Source organism: Hevea brasiliensis, unplaced genomic scaffold, assembly GCF_030052815.1.
Source record: "Hevea brasiliensis isolate MT/VB/25A 57/8 unplaced genomic scaffold, ASM3005281v1 Scaf1, whole genome shotgun sequence".
In the NCBI taxonomy this organism is placed as follows: domain Eukaryota; kingdom Viridiplantae; phylum Streptophyta; class Magnoliopsida; order Malpighiales; family Euphorbiaceae; genus Hevea; species Hevea brasiliensis.
Window position 1 is genome coordinate 8,219,881 of NW_026614585.1, and position 16,863 is coordinate 8,236,743.

General features: G+C 39.7%; 1 protein-coding gene across 1 annotated transcript; it reads right to left on the reverse strand.

The window, feature by feature from the left end:
- Positions 1–9,312: 9,312 nt before the first annotated feature.
- On the reverse strand, positions 9,313–11,598 carry LOC131176364 (uncharacterized). The gene is made up of 3 exons (XM_058141460.1): positions 11,339–11,598; positions 9,401–10,028; positions 9,313–9,330 (listed from the first exon to the last, which is right to left on the reverse strand). Exons 1-3 carry the CDS (start codon positions 11,596–11,598, stop codon positions 9,313–9,315), a joined length of 906 nt encoding a protein of 301 aa, XP_057997443.1.
- Positions 11,599–16,863: the final 5,265 nt, after the last annotated feature.

Genomic DNA, 16,863 nt, shown 5'->3' on the forward strand with positions numbered 1-16,863 from the left:
AACCTTCTTGCGACGTGTCGAGAAAGTGGCTGGTTCCACTAACTGATGCGTTGCTTGGGACTTCACGAGCATTTAATGCTCATACGGGTATAAATAGGGGTGAGGTGAGTCAGTCATTTCCTTATGTCATTTTTAGAACCCCTATAGCAATCCCAGCGTTTTCTATCATTTTCTCAAGTTTTTTCGGCATCGATAACATTCTGGTAAGGATTTTGATTCTTTTCTCGGTTAATTTCTTTTGTTTTCCTAAAAATGAGCAGTGCCGAGGGTTAGAGAGCTGCGAGCTCACCTTTCGTCCATATTTCATGGACCTCAGAAGAGGGCGATGTGATTAGATCAGGCAACTAAACCAGCACGGCCATCGTTCCAGTTACTAGTCCGGCTACTAAACCGAAGCGAGGAACCTCTTTGAGGAGGGAAAACCTACCAGTTGATGAGCTGCCGTCCATTCTAAGGGAAATCGATCTCTAGTCCATAAGTCAGGAGTACAATCTGTGGATCGACTCCTTCGACCTGATCAAGTGCCATGGCAACCATTGGGCCGATCACTTCTTTGATGAAGGTGATCTCATCATAGTATACGAAGAGCAGGTGAAGGCCGGACTCCATTTTCCTTTGGATGAATTTTTGCCTCCCCCGCCTCCTCTGATCTCTTCTAATATGGAAGGGGAGTCCTCAGGTCCTACGGTTAGGACGCTTTCCCGGGGTGCTCAACTCCTGATCCAATCGCTGGAAAGGAACCGCTCTACCAGAGGGAATCCCGGCCAAGCCAAAGTTATGGGTGCCTCCATCTGCTTCTAAGAGGATCGGAATAGATTGGCAGAGGAGTGCATTGATGATATTCTAACTCAGACTATGAGTTTGGGCTTGGAGGCCATCGCAAATCAATACGTAATCAGAGAGAAGGCCCACGCCTTAAGGAGGGAGATCCTTAAGGCGGTCCAGGACGCCTCAGTCGCGCAGGCTCAACTTTCCTCTACCAACGACTACATTGCCAGATTGAAAGATCAGATGAAGCACTGCGAAGAGAAAATAGCCGAAGTGGAGTAGGAACTTGAAGCCACCTAGGCTGGTCGATTTGCTGATCTCACTCGTTTTGATAAGGAACTTCGGGCAAAAGAGGAGGAGCTCCTAGCGAAGGACGAGGAGCTTCGAGCGAAGGACGAGGAGCTCCAAGCTAAGGAAGAGGACAGCGCCCTAAAAGAAGCTGGGGCTTATGTGAACGCCCATAATAACCTTCTAGCTGAGTTGAGGAAGTGGTATCCTGAAGAAGACTTCTCCTGGATGAATGAGCTCGCCCTAGAGGCCGAAGAGGAGAGCGACGAGGAGCCAGAAAGAGAGAGAGGGGGAGAGAATCAGAGAGTGGATGATGTACCTGGGGAGTAGGCTGGGGGTGACCCATCTGCTGAGTGACTTGTATATTATTTTTCTTTGAAATGAATGAAAATCCTTTTTGTTCAATTTCTTGATGAGATCGGCAGGTGTCCAAATTGTCTGAGTACTTAATTGATTGAACGTAGTTGATCATTAAACTTGAAAGTGACTATTAATCAGAAGATAAGAGATCAGAAAAAAAACATTTATGTGAACATGAGATTGGACTAAGTCATGACCAAATACCAGGTAAAACTTTAGAACATTAGAATTGCAAAGATTTGACATTGACTTGAACTCTTAAGATCAGAATCATCATTAGACCGGATAGAAACCTTAACTTTAATTTAAGGAATGTCTGGGGCATTCAAGTGAGAAGTCCGATCATAACATTAGCCAAATGGAATTCCATAATATTTGTACAGAGAAATCGAAAAAATATCAGCAGGCAAGATTGGATGGTCTGGGGACTCGATATTGACTTGAACTCATCTGATGAGGGCTAAGAGATCGGAACACAATCTATCTTGAGCATGAGATCGGTTTGTTCCAGGGACGAGTGATCGGTAAGTCCGGTAAAGCTATTCATGATTGGGGACATTGGTTATGAGCGGATAATGAAGTTAAGAATTTAAAAGTTCCTTGACTTCAGAGGTTGGCCAAAATATGGTGTCTACAGCTGCCCCTCTTTACATAATTTCTATTAAAGAGAATGAAATTCTCTTGTATAGGAATTATGTAAAGATTTGGACCCATTTTTTGGGCGGCTGGGACACCGAAAATTAAAATCAACTTGCATCAAGGAACTAGAGGTTAATGGTAGAAAATTAAAGGCTGGAAATTAAAATCAACTTGGATCAAGGAACCAGAGATTGATGACAGAAATTTAAAATGCTGAAAATTAAAATCAACTTGGATCAAGGAACCAGAGGTTGATGATAGGAAATTAAAATGTTGGGAATTAAAATCAACTTGGATCATGGAACCAGAGATAGATGACAGGAAATTAAAATGCTGGGAATTAAAATCAACTTGGATTAAGGAACCAGAGGTTGATAACAGGAAATCAAAATGCTAGAAATTAAAATCAACTTGGATCAAGGAACCAGAGGTTGATGATAGGAATTTAAAATGCTGAAAGTTAAAATCAGTTTGGATTAAGGAACCAGAGGTTGATGGCAGGAAATTAAAATGCTGGAAATTAAAATCAACTTGGATAAAGGAATCAGAGGTTGATGATAGGAAATTAAAATAGTGGGAATTAAAATCAACTTGGATCAAGGAACCAGAGGTTGATAACAGGAAATCAAAATGCTGGAAATTAAAATCAACTTGGATCAAGGATCCAGAGGTTAATAACTGGAAATTAAAATGCTAAAGATTAAAATCAAATTGGATCAAGGAACTAGAGATTGATGACAAGAATTTAAAATGCTGAAAGTTAAAATCAACTTGGATTAAGGAACCAGAGGTTGATGACAGGAATTTAAAATGCTGGAGATTAAAATCAACTTGGATCAAGAAACCAGAGGTTGATAACTAAAAATTAAAATGTTTGGAATTAAAATCAATTTGGATCAAGGAACCAGAGGTTGATGGCAGGAATTTAAAATGTTGAAAATTATAATCAACTTGGATCAAGGAACCAGAGGTTAATGACAGGAAATTAAAATGCTAGGAATTAAAATCAACTTGGATCAAGGAACCAGAGGTTGATGATAGGAATTTAAAATGCTGAAAATTAAAATCAACTTGGATCAAGGAATCAGAGGTTGATAACAGAAAATTAAAATGCTGGAAATTAAAATCAACTTAGATCAAGGAACCAGAGGTTGATAACTAGAAATTAAAATGTTAAAAATTAAAATCAACTTGGATCAAGAAACCAGAGGTTGATGACTGGAAATTAAAATGCTGAAAATTAAAATCAACTTGGATAAAGAAATCAGAGGTTGATGATAGAAATTTTAAAATGCTGGAAATTAAAAATGCTAACAAAGCAAGGCAAACTTGACACAAGAAGTTCTTCCGATCGAAGTGTACTTAACAAGGTTCCAAAGATGAATGATTGATGGAGAACGAGTCCCAAGACTTGGCCTACAATTTCCTTCTCTTACTCTATAACACCCCTATTTGCATAGCCTGGTATATTTCACTATTCCGGTGACCGGAGCCGGTCCAAACAATTAAGGGAATTAGAACCACACTTAAGATAACTAGAGAAGCCATAAACACAAATAATTAGTAATTGCTAATTAGTTAAGTATGAATAAGAAAAATAGAACATAAGAAGTTAAACGAGTCGAGAGTCACAGCAATGGGTGACCTTCTCGGGAAGGATTGCGAAGTCGATTTAAACTCGAATTTTGAACCGTAAAATGTGACACCGCGGTCCTTAGGAGTATTATGAACACAGTGGAAAAGAGAAAATCATGAAAAAAGGTTGTTAAGCCAGTCAAATAATTAGGTCAAGGAGCAGAAAAAAATATTAAATTATTTGCAAACCGGGTTGAATCGGTGAGGGGCCATTTAGTCAATTGACCCCGAGAGCTGACTCCTGACCTAACTGTCAAATAAAATCAGAGAAAAGAAAATTTCAGAAGCAAGAATTAAATTAAAGAACTAAAAAAAAAGAGATAAAAAAATTCAAAAAAGAAAAGAATATAATGACATCATGTGGTGACCTAAGTATGATCATAAAAATAATTACATTTAATTTTTTTTGACTAAGTCAAAAATTGAATAAATATACAATAAAAATAACTAAATAAAGAAAATTAAAATTTGGTCTTCTTCATCACTTTAGGCCACCACTCTTCATTCTCTCTCTCTACATTTTTTTTCTTTCCTCCATTAAAGCTTTCCTTTGAGCTTTTGTGATCTTAAAACCCCCCATAAATCCCTTAGAAAATTAGTAGAAATCCTTAAATTAAGCTTCAAGGAGGAGTTTGGGAGAAGTGAAATTAAAGAAAAATTGGAGGGTTGGAAGATTGAAATACAAAGAAGAGGTTAGTGCTTATTCCCTTCAAATTCTATTTAAAGTTTTGTTTATGTAATAGAATATAAATTTAGAATTGATAAAAGAAATGAAACAAACCAAGTGTGTAGAGTATATGTGAAATTCGGTCAACAAATAAGATTTAGGATGTGAGTGATATGGATGCAATTAAAGACACAATTAAGTTTGGTAAAGTATATAAACGATGTTTAGACACTTTAATTGCACTTTGATTTAACTAATTGAGCCTTTTGCATGAGTTAGGGTTTTGGACACTTAGGGTTTAGGAGTAAAAAATGTGGGAAATTGTGAAATGATATGTTTGACCTAGTTTAAGGTGAGAAATGGTCATTTGTGACCAATTGAGATGTGTTGAAAGTGTTAGAGGTGAGTTTAAATTCGGATTGAAAATGGTCATATTTCTAGCAGCAAGACCAAGGTCCCTTTGAGGGACCAAAACTGAAAATTTACAAGTCCAATTGGTATGCGACCAATTGGGAATGAAAATAGACACAAAATGATACATTTTTCATTTAAGAATCATGCCCAAAAAGTGACCAAAACCTAGTGAACAAATTGACCAAATCCGGATTTTTGCAGTCTGACCTGTACAAAAATGACCAAATGAATAGTATTCGTTCATTTGGCCATAACTTGGGCTAGGCAGGTCTAAATGACCTAAAATTTTACCAGTGGACAGCTAAGATATAGACCTAAAACCTTCATGAAGAACACAAATCCAAATTATTCCCTTAACCAAGTCATTTGGCCACCCAAAAATTAGTGACCTAAAACTACCAGAACCAGAGTTTGCCCAGAAAATCTGGTTAAGTCCAATCCGGCAGCTATGATTCAAATGGCTATAACTTGAGCTAAAAAACTCCAAATGGAGTGATTCAAAAAAGAGAATAAATTTAGGACAATAGGGAACATTTTTTATGAAGAAAGTTTTGCCAAATTCTAACAGAAAAATGACCAATGGAACAGTGCAACTTAAGACACCAAAATTGAAAATTTGCAAATTTGCCTAAAAGATGTGAATTTGAGTAAACAACCAAAACCAATAAATTTAGTTATTAAAATGTGGTATGTGGGTGAAGTTGGAATTCCTATACCTATTAAGCCTTAGAAAGTCAATAAATTGACTTGAATAGTGTAGTGAATAGTAACCCCAAAACACAAATTTTAAAGAACGTCAAGTTTAGCACATTAGAGCTAGGTAAAAGTGAAATTAAATTTATTTTTGGATTTATGCTAAGTTATGATACTGAAACACTGTGAAACTGTGTGTTTCAGTTGAAAAGAATATCGGGAAGGAACCCGAGGTGTCGAGTCAAGGCCAAGAGGCGACTCGCTTAAGGTTTGTGCACAACGTATAATTTCTGTAATTTATCTTCTGCATATTGTTTTGAATAATTTGAAATATTGAATTGTGATATCATTGTGATGAAATGTTGATTATGCTTTTGATTTAAATTGTTGAAAGTTATTTGTGTATATTTGAAATGGCAATGTTTAGTAAATTGTTAAGATAAGTTTTGAAACCACAGTGTCATGACCATATATTTGAACACCTTACTAGCATTACTAGTGGGGGTAATCAGTTTCGAATTTTGATTCCTTCTCTGGCTGAAATGTTGAGGTGTGTGCCAGTAAAAGAAGAAATTGAATGGATATCCATATATTTGAGCTAGCTAGCCTTGTGATGTGACTTCTCCTTAGCCTCTAGCTATTGAGATTATATTTATTTCGAATGGCATGATATAACTGTGGGTTTTATGAAATTGGTTTTGATACTTCGAAATGAACTTGTTTGGATTAAAATATCATAATTCATGTTTTGTATTAAATTCTCATGTTCAGTCCAATTTTTGAATAAATGTGGTTTAAATTATGCATAAAGATTATTTTAGTATATTGTGCACCACTGAGTCCTAGTACTCAGCGATAGCTGTTATTGCTATCACAGATTTAGAGACTAGAGGAGCAGCAGACTCAGCTGCTGAGGATTGAGGACCTACCTGCTTGAAGTTATCGGGTATATTTTATACCCTGATTGTAAAAATTTATTTTGATGTATGTAATGTATGCAAAGATATGAACATGTGAAATTGATCTTGAGCAGTTTGTACAAAGTTTATAATAAATTTTAGTTTGATTTTTCCTAATGTAAAATTTTAGTATGATGTATATAAGTTGTTTTACATTTAATTACATATGAATGGAAGTATTTTATTCTAATTTGAATGAAAGTAATTAGTAATATTTTGGATGGTATTTGAATTGGATATTGTGGATTTGAATTTTTGGAAATTGATAAATGATGTTGAAATTGGTTGGGATGATTGTGAATTTGAAGAAGTTGTTGAGAAAAATTATTGGAAGTGTTTTTTTTTTTTTCAGGTATTTGAAGAACTGTTTTCCCAAAATACAGACGGCACTCTACCAAAACTTCTATAAAATTTGCCAAAAAATAAAATGGGCCAAAAATCTTAACTAGTTTTCAACTTTAATTAAATGATTTTAATACCTATTAGAAAAAGCTCACCACTTATAAAAGTAAGAAAATTGTTTTAAAATCTCTTGTAGAGTACTTAATGAGTTATCTGTAGGTGAAGTTCGGTAGTTCATTAGGTATTCTATGGGATCATGTTATGCCTTACAGGGGGGTAAGGTGTGACATACTCACTTCTCAGGATGCCCTTTCCGGTTTTCACTCCTTTCTTATTTGCAAAAATTGCCCTTGTGGGTTTTCACTTTCTCACATTTTGCTAGGAGCGCCCTTTCGAGTTTTCACTCCTACAATTTTTTTTTTGGCAGCCATCGTTCATTTCCTGCAAATCTCATAACAAAGTACATGAGGTTATCAATATTGAAATCCTGATCTTATGATAAAGTTTTAACGGATTAATAGTGCATAAATAAAAGTATATAAGAAAGATAAATTAGAGTGAAGGAATGACTTTATTATGGTTTAAGAACAAAGGTACAGCGTCAAAGGAAAAGGGTACAAGGATAAATCTCACAAATTCCTTGTAGCTAACTTTGAACTCACTTGACTGCCATTATTTCAAGTAATCTTTCGACGAACGTTTATGCCGTGGTGACTTATTTCCTTTCCTGGTCCCGTACTCCCTTCCTTATTTCTCCGTTTTTTGGTTTAAGGGGCACCCTTTCGGGTTTTCACCCCTAGATTTTTGTTTTTTTCTCTTTTATCATTTTTTTTCGCTCGCTTTTTCAGGATGTCTTTTCAGGTTTTCAACCTTTGCTCATTTTGCAGAAAGCGCCCTTGTGAGTTTTTGCCCTCTTTCGCATATTTTGCTAGAAGCGCCCTTTCGGGTTTTCACCCCTACATTTTTTTTTTTTTAGGCATAATACCTTTTGACAACATCTGCATTCCAGGGTCTTGGGAATTCTTCATCGTCCATGTGAGTCAAGATCAGTGCACCACCAGAAAATGCCTTTTTAACCACGTAGGGTCCCTCATAAGTTGGCGACCATTTGCCCCAGGAATTATTTTGATTAGGGAGGATCTTTTTCAAAACCAGATCTCCCGATTGGAATTCGCACGGGCGAACGCCTTTGTTAAATGCCCTAGCCATTCTTCTTTGGTATAATTGCCCATGACACACTGTTACTAGTCTTTTCTCGTCCAATAAATTCAGTTGGTCCAACCTTGATTGAATCCATTCCATCGATTCCTGATTCTTTCAGAATTCTCAAGGAAGAAATTTCCACTTCTATAGGTAAAACGACCTCCATTCCGTAAACTAATGAGTATGGAGTTGCCCCAGTCGATGTTCTCACGGAGGTCCGATAAGCATAAAGGGCGAAGGGAAGCATATCATGCCAATGTCTATAAGTGATGGTCATCTTCCTGATTATTCTCTTGAGGTTCTTATTAGCGGCCTCCACTGCGCCGTTCATTTGGGGACGGTATGGCGAAGAATTGAGATATCGAATTTTATACTGGTCACATAAACTCTGGATCTTTGGACCATTCAAATTCTTAGCATTGTTAGTGACAATTTCGCTGGGGAGGCCATGTCAGCAGATGACATTATTATTGAGAAATTTGAGGAACGTATTCTGCGTGATATGAGTATATGATGTCGCCTCAACCCATTTGGAAAAGTAGTCAATAGCCGCCAAGATGAACCTGTGCCCATTGGATGCTTTGGGATTAATGGGACTAATTACGTCGATGCCCCACATTTCGAAAGGCCAAGGTGAGACAAGATTAAACAATTGATGAGGCGGGACATTTATCGGATCTGCATAGATTTGACATTTATGACACTTCCGAAAGTACTCGATGCAGTCTTTTTCCATAGTAGTCCAGAAGTATCCCCGTATCATGATTTGCTTAGCCATCATATGCCCATTAGCGTGAGTTGCGTAATTCCCCTCATGAGTATCAAAAAGGATCCTCTTCGCTTCTTTTGCATCTACACATCTCAATAATTCGCCATTGGAGCCTTTTTTGTACAAAATTTCCCCGCTGGGGAAGTATCCCAATTCTAATATCCTGATCATTCTTCTTTTGTTTCTGCTTGCCCCTGGAGGGTATTCTCTAGTTTTGATGTAGACTTGGATATCATGATACCAGGGTTTACCATCGGTTTCTTCTTCGACCATGAAGCAATAAGCTGGCTCACTCCTTGCTTTGATTTGTAACACCTGTGTTGTCTGTCCCTCTTCCATCTGAGCCATGACAGCCAGAGTGGCTAAGGCATCGGTAAACTGGTTCTTGTCACCATTGAGGTGAGTGAAGGAAATCTCTCTAAATTTCTTGATCAATTCCAGGAGGTACTTTTGATATGGGATCAGTTTCGGGTCTTAAGTTTGCCATTCCCCTTTGACTTGGTAAATGATCAAGGCTGAATCTCCGTACACCTCTAACTTCCTGACTTTCATCTCGATGGCAGCCTGTAAACCCATCACACAGGCTTCATATTCTGCAACATTGTTGGTGCAATCGAACCTCAGCTTGATAGCTATCGGGAAGTGCTTTTCGTCAGGGGATACCAATACAGCTCTAATCCCATTACTAGACAAATTGACTGCTCCGTCGAAATACATTTCCCATACATCAGTCGATTCTTTGTCCTCGCTGCTAACCTCATTGACATGCTCATCGGGGAATTCAAAATCCAAGGCTTCATAATCTTGGATTGGGTTTTCTGCCAGGAGATCAGCAATCACGCTTCCTTTTACTGCATTCCTGGTTATATAGACGATGTCATATTGAGAGAGTATGACCTGCCATTTCGCTGTCCTTCCTAGCATGAACGGCCTTTCAAATACATACTTGATGGGATTCATTCGGGAGATGAGCCACGTTTTATGATTCAACATGTAGTGTTTGAGTCGATTTGCCATCCAGGCCAATGCGCAGCAAGTTTTCTCCAGGGATGAGTACCTCAACTCACAATCGTTGAATTTCTTACTCAAATAGTAAATGGTTCTTTCCTTTCGCCCTGTGTCATCATGCTGCCCCAGAACACAACCCATTGAATTCAGCTGAACTGCCATGTACAGAATCAACAGCCTTCCCGCCACTGGAGGAATTAATATTGGCAGATTTGACAGGTATTGCTTAATCTTTTCAAAAGCCTCTTGACAAACTTGATCCCATCGAGCAGTGTTATTCTTCCTGAGTAGCTTAAAGATGGGCTCAGCTTTAGCAGTAAGGTTGGAAATGAATCTCGAGATGTAGTTCAGCTTTCCCAAAAAACTACACACCTCCCTTTCTGTCTTTGGGGATGGCATTTCTTGAATGACTCGAACCTTGTCTGGATCTACTTTTATTCCCTTTTCACTTACTATGAATCCCAATAGCTTACCTGACCTGGCCCCAAACACACACTTAGCTGGGTTCAATTTTAGTTGATACTTCCTGAGTCTTTCGAATATCTTTTTCAACACTTGTACATGACTTTCTCCTTCTCTGGACTTGATGATCATATCATCCACATACACCTCCACTTCCTTGTGCATCATGTCGTGGAATAATGTGACCATGGTGCGTTGATAGGTAGCTCCAACGTTCTTTAATCCAAATGGCATGACCCGATAACAGAATACCCCCCACTGGGTGATGAAAGTAGTTTTGTCTTTGTCCTCATCATCCATAGGGATTTGGTTATACCCTGATGCTCCGTCTATACACGAACATCTCCCCAGTCCGACAGCATTGTCTACTAGCACATCTATATGAGGGAGAGGGAAATCATCCTTCAAGCTTGCCTTGTTGAGATCCCTATAATCAACACACACCTTGACTCTTTCGTCCTTTTTCATTACCGAGACAACGTTGGCTATCCATTGAGGGTATTTGACCACTTCCAGGAATCCAGCATCATACTGCCTTTTGATTTCATCCCTAACTTTGAGCAGTGTGTCGGGGTTCATTCTTCTTAACTTCTGTTTTACTGGAATTGTCCCAGGAATCAGAGGGATCTTGTGAGTTACAATTTGAGGATCTAATCCAGGCATATCATCATAGCTCCATGAGAATACATCAATGAATTCCTTGAGCAAGCTGACCATACTCTCAAATTCCCTATTATTTACGACTTTAAGTTCTCTCTTTATTTCCTCAGTCCCTAAATTTATGGTGTGCGTTTTATCCCCACAAGGCACCAGGGAAGGTTCATCTTTTTCACCCCGTTCTTCTACAGGTTCTTCTTTAGAATCACTTGAGGTAATGGCAGTTATGGGAGTTTCAAAATTAACATAAGGAACTTCTGAGTCAATTGAATTATTAGATGTGAGTAGGTCAATGGTCCTGAAGAAATGAAAGTAGAGTATATTAAAAGAATGGATTTTATGGAAAAGAGAATTGGATGCAAAATGCGCTATTAATTCATTAATTCATTTATCATAAAAAAAGGGTCCATTTACAGCACTACACTTGTCACCATGGACAAAATAATCAAGTGTTGATAACAAAATATACTTTACTCGAGATTGAGCACAGGAATGTCTTCTGTTGCCCAATTGTCCAGTTCTTGCCCCTTAGCAATCGGTGAGATCAGTGCTTCAGATAGGGAGTCTAGTTGTATGACATCGACGGATGGTTCTTCAGGAGATTCTTCACCTTCCTCTGGATTCTCAACGATCGGTTTGGTGAAAACATTTGTGATTTTCAGGACAACTTTCATTTTCCTGACTCTCCAGTCAAACCTTTGATCCCGGAGCATGTTCCTCATCCAGAACCTCATATCTCAGGCCGAAGCGATTGATCTTCTAAATAGTCGGTATGGGTTCAACAATTCCCTGCAATGTGGCCCCCAATCCCTTGCCCTTCTCATATCCGCTCTTAAGCATCACCTTCGCAACCATAGCCATTGCAACCATAGCCGCAGCCCCTTCATCCCTCGGGGTAGTTTCTTGTAACTCTAGTGAAAGAACTTTCCAAGGACTTTTCAGTTATTTCCACATAAGGAATCGATTGAGGCTTCGTGACTAGCATGGCTTTCTCCCCCCTCACTGTGATGATTTTACTGCCCATGATGTATTTAATTCTCTGGTACAGGGTCGAAGGCACAATGTTTGCCAAGTGGATCCAGGGTCTCCCTAATAGCATGGTGCATGCAGGCTCGATATCCATCACTTGGAAAGTGACGTTGAAGGTGCATGCCCCGATTTGTAATGGCAAATTGATGTCCCCAAGGACTTCTCTCTTGGTACCATCAAAGGCTCTTACCACCATAGCACTCTGGTGGATGGCTGAAGGGTCAACAGGTAGTCTTGCCAAGGTGGCATTAGGCAAGACATTGAGAGCAGATCTGTTGTCAATCAGAACCTTAGAAACTATGCATCGTTTGCATTTGAATGTCACATTTAGAGCTTTGGTGTGCTTCAAGCCAGCCGGATCTATCTCGTCTTCCGAGAAAGTGATAAAATTGGACACCTGAATTTACCCAACTATTTTCTCAAATTACCCCAGTGTGATATCGGGGTTCACAAATGCCTGATCCAGAATCTTCTGCAAGGCTCGGTGATGCACTTCTGAGCTCAGAATCAGCGACAGTAATGAAATTTGAGCAGGCATCTTTCTCAATTGCTTGATGATGTCATACTCACTCTGCTTCATGATTTGCAGCAATAATTCTTCCTCTTCTTTTAGTTCAGCAGGTTCCCCTTTCTCAACTCTCACAACCCCATCCTTCATGTTCTCTTGTGGCTCTCCCATTTTTATTTTCCCCTTCTTCTTTTCCCTCTCATCATTTTCGTAACATCTCCCACTTCGGGTTATAAATTTTAGCTCTTTATCTGGTGGGGAGGAGTTAGTGGTCGTGATAGGTTTTGGGTTTTATTGGGGAGTAGCATCGCTAGAGGGTCCGGCGTAAGTCATTTTAAAGTGCTCGTGGGGAACGAAGCATGGTTTAGGAGGGGTTATGAGTTGAGTATGTGTATAGTTGAGGGTAGGAGTTGAGGTGCTGCTAGATGCCTCCTGAGTAAAGACTTGAAGATTGTAGTTCCAAGGCACTGCATGGGTGTTTGTGACTGGGAGTTGAGACAGGGTTCGGATGATTGTTATTGATGGTGGTGGTGGTGGTTTTGGTATGCTGGGAGCAGAAAAGGTTAATATGGGATTGGGGGTGGAGGCATTCCAGCCAAATCTTGCTGTCTTCACTTCGCCTTCCAACCTTGGTCTCCGCTGACATCTCAAAGGTTTGAGTGTGACAAGATCCTCGCACTTCTGCTGAACTCCTCACGCTTCTGACTCATGGTCAGCCGCTCCTCCGTGGTAGGGCCATCCTGTACCACTTTCTGACCTAGACGTCTAAGGGCATAGATATCCCTCTTTTACTGCCATAGCAAAAATTTTCTCAAAATGCGGAATCAGCCGATCTACCTCCAAAATTGAATTTTCATCCTGTGGTTCTATCATATTCATGCCACTGCCTGCACCATGATTAGGCAATGGGTTTGAAGTGACATTAGGAAGAGAGCCATTTCCCTTAATTTTTAACTAACTATTTTTGTTCAAGGCCTGTACTCTTCCCCTGAGAGCTCCGCAGTTGTCAGTTGAGTGCCCGAGTGCTCCGCTATGATATTCACATCGGGCATTAGCGTCATACCATCTGGAATATGGTGGCTGAATAGGGTCAAGGGGGATAGGCACTATTTGATTTATACCGAGTAAGTACCGGTATATTTCACTGAGTGAAAGAGGGAGAGGTGGATCAGGGTTCCTTTGTGGTCTCGGGTTGGTTTGGGGAGGAATTGGTCTTGATTGATTCAATTGGGCGGGTAGTCTGGGGTTGTAAGCTGCTTGCCGTGGATATTGTGGGCGAGGGTGAAGATAATTTAGGAAAGGGGGCAGAATGTTTGCTATTGTTGGGCCTTGAGTAGGAGGGTACGGCCGAAAATTATTCTGAGAGAATGGAGGTTGGGTTTGTCGGGTGATGGAGTTCACATCACCTTCTTTCTTCTTTCTAAAACTAGCGGTCTTCTTTGCAGAGTTCTCAGTCAACTCCTACTGTAACGATCCGGCCCACTAGTGATATTGTCCACTCTGGGCCGAAGCCCTCACGGTTTTAAAATGCATCACTAGGGGTTACGAACCACCAACTTATAAACCCAGCATCTCTCCCGTGTTTTGCCGATGTGGGATTTACCTAGGGTGTTACAATCTACCCCCCTTATGAGACTCAGCGTCCACGCTGAGGTTTACCCCACCATCGCTCAAGGTTGTACGCGGAGCGACTCTGATACCACAAATGTAACGATCCGGCCCACTAGTGATATTGTCTGCTCTGGGCCAAAGCCCTCACGATTTTAAAATGCGTCACTTGGGGTTACGAACCACCAACTTATAAACCCAGCACCTCTCCCGTGTTTTGCCGATGTGGGATTTGCCTAGGGTGTTACACCTGCAGTATCCCTAACTTGAGGTTAGCTTCAATTCTTTCGACAGCTTGACTAATGTCTGAAAAGCTGTTGGAGGTGTTTTCAATCATTAGATTGAAGTATAGAGCCTTCAATGTCTCAATAAATAGAGAGCAGAGTTCATTGTCAGTAACCAGAGGATATACCTCCGTTGCTTTCTCTCTCAATTTCTGGGCATACTCTTTGAAGCTTTCCCTTTCTCTCTGCACCAGGTTTTGGAGGTCTCTCCTTGTGGGGGCAACGTCACAGTTGAACTTGTACTGTTTCAGGAAAGCATTAGCTAAATCTTTCCAGGAGCGCAGTTTGCTCCTATCTAGTTGAATGCACCATCGCAGGGCTGCCCCAGAGAGACTTTCGTGGAAGAAGTGGACCAGAAGCCTATCATCTTCTGTAAGGGCTGACATCTTGGCGATGTAAGTGGCCAAGTGAATACGGGGGTCTGAATTCCTGGTATATTTGTCAAAGTCCAAAACTTTGAATTTGGGTGGTACCACCACATCTGGTGCCAATCTCAGTGACGACATATCTACTGAATCGTACATGTTCAGACCCTCTATTGCCCTTAATCCTTCTTCTAGAGCAGTAAACTTCTCATTTTCTTTTACTCTACTTTCTCCTACTGCATGAGGCATTCCCCCGGTTGGGAAATAAGTTATAGGGTGGACAGGAGGGATCGGTATGGAAGGGTGTAACTCGACATTTGAGACAGTTGAATGATAAGGGAAAGGTAAGTCATTATTTGTAAAGGTCGGATTAACAGTAATAGTAGGATCGGGGATAGGAGGTTAAAAAGTGAAAGAGGTTAAAGCTTGATAAGAATCAACCGTTGTGGGGAGTGGGGGAGGTAATGGGAAATTTGGTTCAGATGTGGGTCTATTTTGGGATATCTTCTTCATTAGTTTCATGAGCTCTGAGACTTGGTCTCTTAATTCTGAATCTTGTCCTTGTAGGTTATGTACTTGTTCTTAGTCTTCCTTTATCTTCTTTGTTCGAGACCTTGTTAAGTACACTCGCCTTGGTTGAATTGCTTGCTTGGTCAGGCTTGCTTTGCTTGGAGCAATGTTGATTTCCTGTAGGAAGTTGGTTGGTAGAATAAATTCCGGTGATTTTGAATTATACTGCTGGCGTGGCAATATCTATACACCTATCAAAGTAGGAAGGTGTTTAGACCATCTTGACAGTATGATTCAAAATTACCCTCATGTTATTTAAAAAATTTTAAAAAATATAACCAGAGTAAGGTGAAAGCAAGTATGTCCCTTCTGTCCTAAAATGGGGAGAGCCCTAGTACCGGGTAAGTACTATCTATTTGGATAGTTCTATCTTAGGAGGTAGTTTGCTATAGCTTTCAGCTAATGTGATTGTTTAGCTCAAGGTCTAATTTTCTAAAAGCCACAGGTCCCCAAATCGTCCCTACTGTGAACAGTAGAGCCCCATTTCACCACCATGATACTATCGGGAGAATTCCATGGGCATTATAACAAATGGAATAAGTTCCAATCTGAGCAGAAGCCTTCACGGATACTAACGGGGTAAAACCTATGGGTGTCGCTACATGACTCCCTCCTATTTCTTAAGAGGGTAAGAAAGCCCGAGTATAGGGCTGAAGTGTGTGAGGATATTGTGTAAGTATTCAGTGTGTGAAGAGACACCTTTACCTCTTTCCTATACGGGAGTTTTTTTTTTTAAACGAAGATTGCTGTAATAAATAAGTCAATCAAAATAAGCAAAATGGTTAAAAAAATAGCAATAATTAACATATTAAGACTTTCGAATTTCGTAAGTTAAGTTTCCTAATTACGATTTTAATTTACAAGAGCACAAAATTAAATCTGCTTTTGGACCTCTAAACCAGGGTTAAGGTAAGAAAACAAGTCCCCAGTGGAGTCGCCAAGCTGTCGCAAAGGTTTTTGCGGTCGCCTGGACGAGTTCTCACCGAAGTGGGAAAAGTGAGGAGTCGCCACTTTAATTTTGAGGGAAATTAAAGAAAACCATTTGTAATAGTAAATTAAAAAGAAACCACTTCGAAAACAGAGATTCTAGGTTCCGGGTCCGTATATGGGTGGGGAAGGTGTTAGGCACCCCACCTCGTCCCTTAATGAGGGTAAGCAGATTTAACATTGTTCTCTTCATAACTTAAAACAGGTAATTAGGGGGGTTGGAGTGACGATGTTAATCCTTCGTATGGATGAAAGGAATATTTGATATTTCACCATTCAGGGCTGCCCAAGAACATGAGTGCATGAGATGGCCCTTAGTGAGTAGTTGTTACGTAATGGATTTTGTTGGGGATTAATTTGAATTTTGAAGTTATGGTATTTTAGTTAGGATTTAAGTTAAGAGTATTCAGATAAGAACTCTCTCCTGGTCTCTTGATATATTTTGTTGAGAATTTTAAGCAGGAGATTTCAGATAAGAACTCTCCTCCGATCTCCACATATTTTATTAAGATTTTGGCTGAGAATCGGGTAAGAACTCTCCCTCAATCTCTTAAGGTATTCGGTTTAAAGTTTAAGTGAAGGATCTCGGATAAGAACTCTCCTCCGATCTTTATGTATTTTAAATTTTGGCTGAGAATTGGGTAAGAA

Bases quoted from the DNA above. Each gene is read 5' to 3' on its own strand.
- LOC131176364 (XM_058141460.1), bottom strand. From the start codon at position 11,598: ATGAGGTTCTGGATGAGGAACATGCTCCGGGATCAAAGGTTTGACTGG. The intron at 10,029-11,338 runs GTAAAGTATATT...TAAGCTACTCAG, and splicing joins ATTCCTGTGCTCAATCTCGA to GAAGAATAACACTGCTCGAT.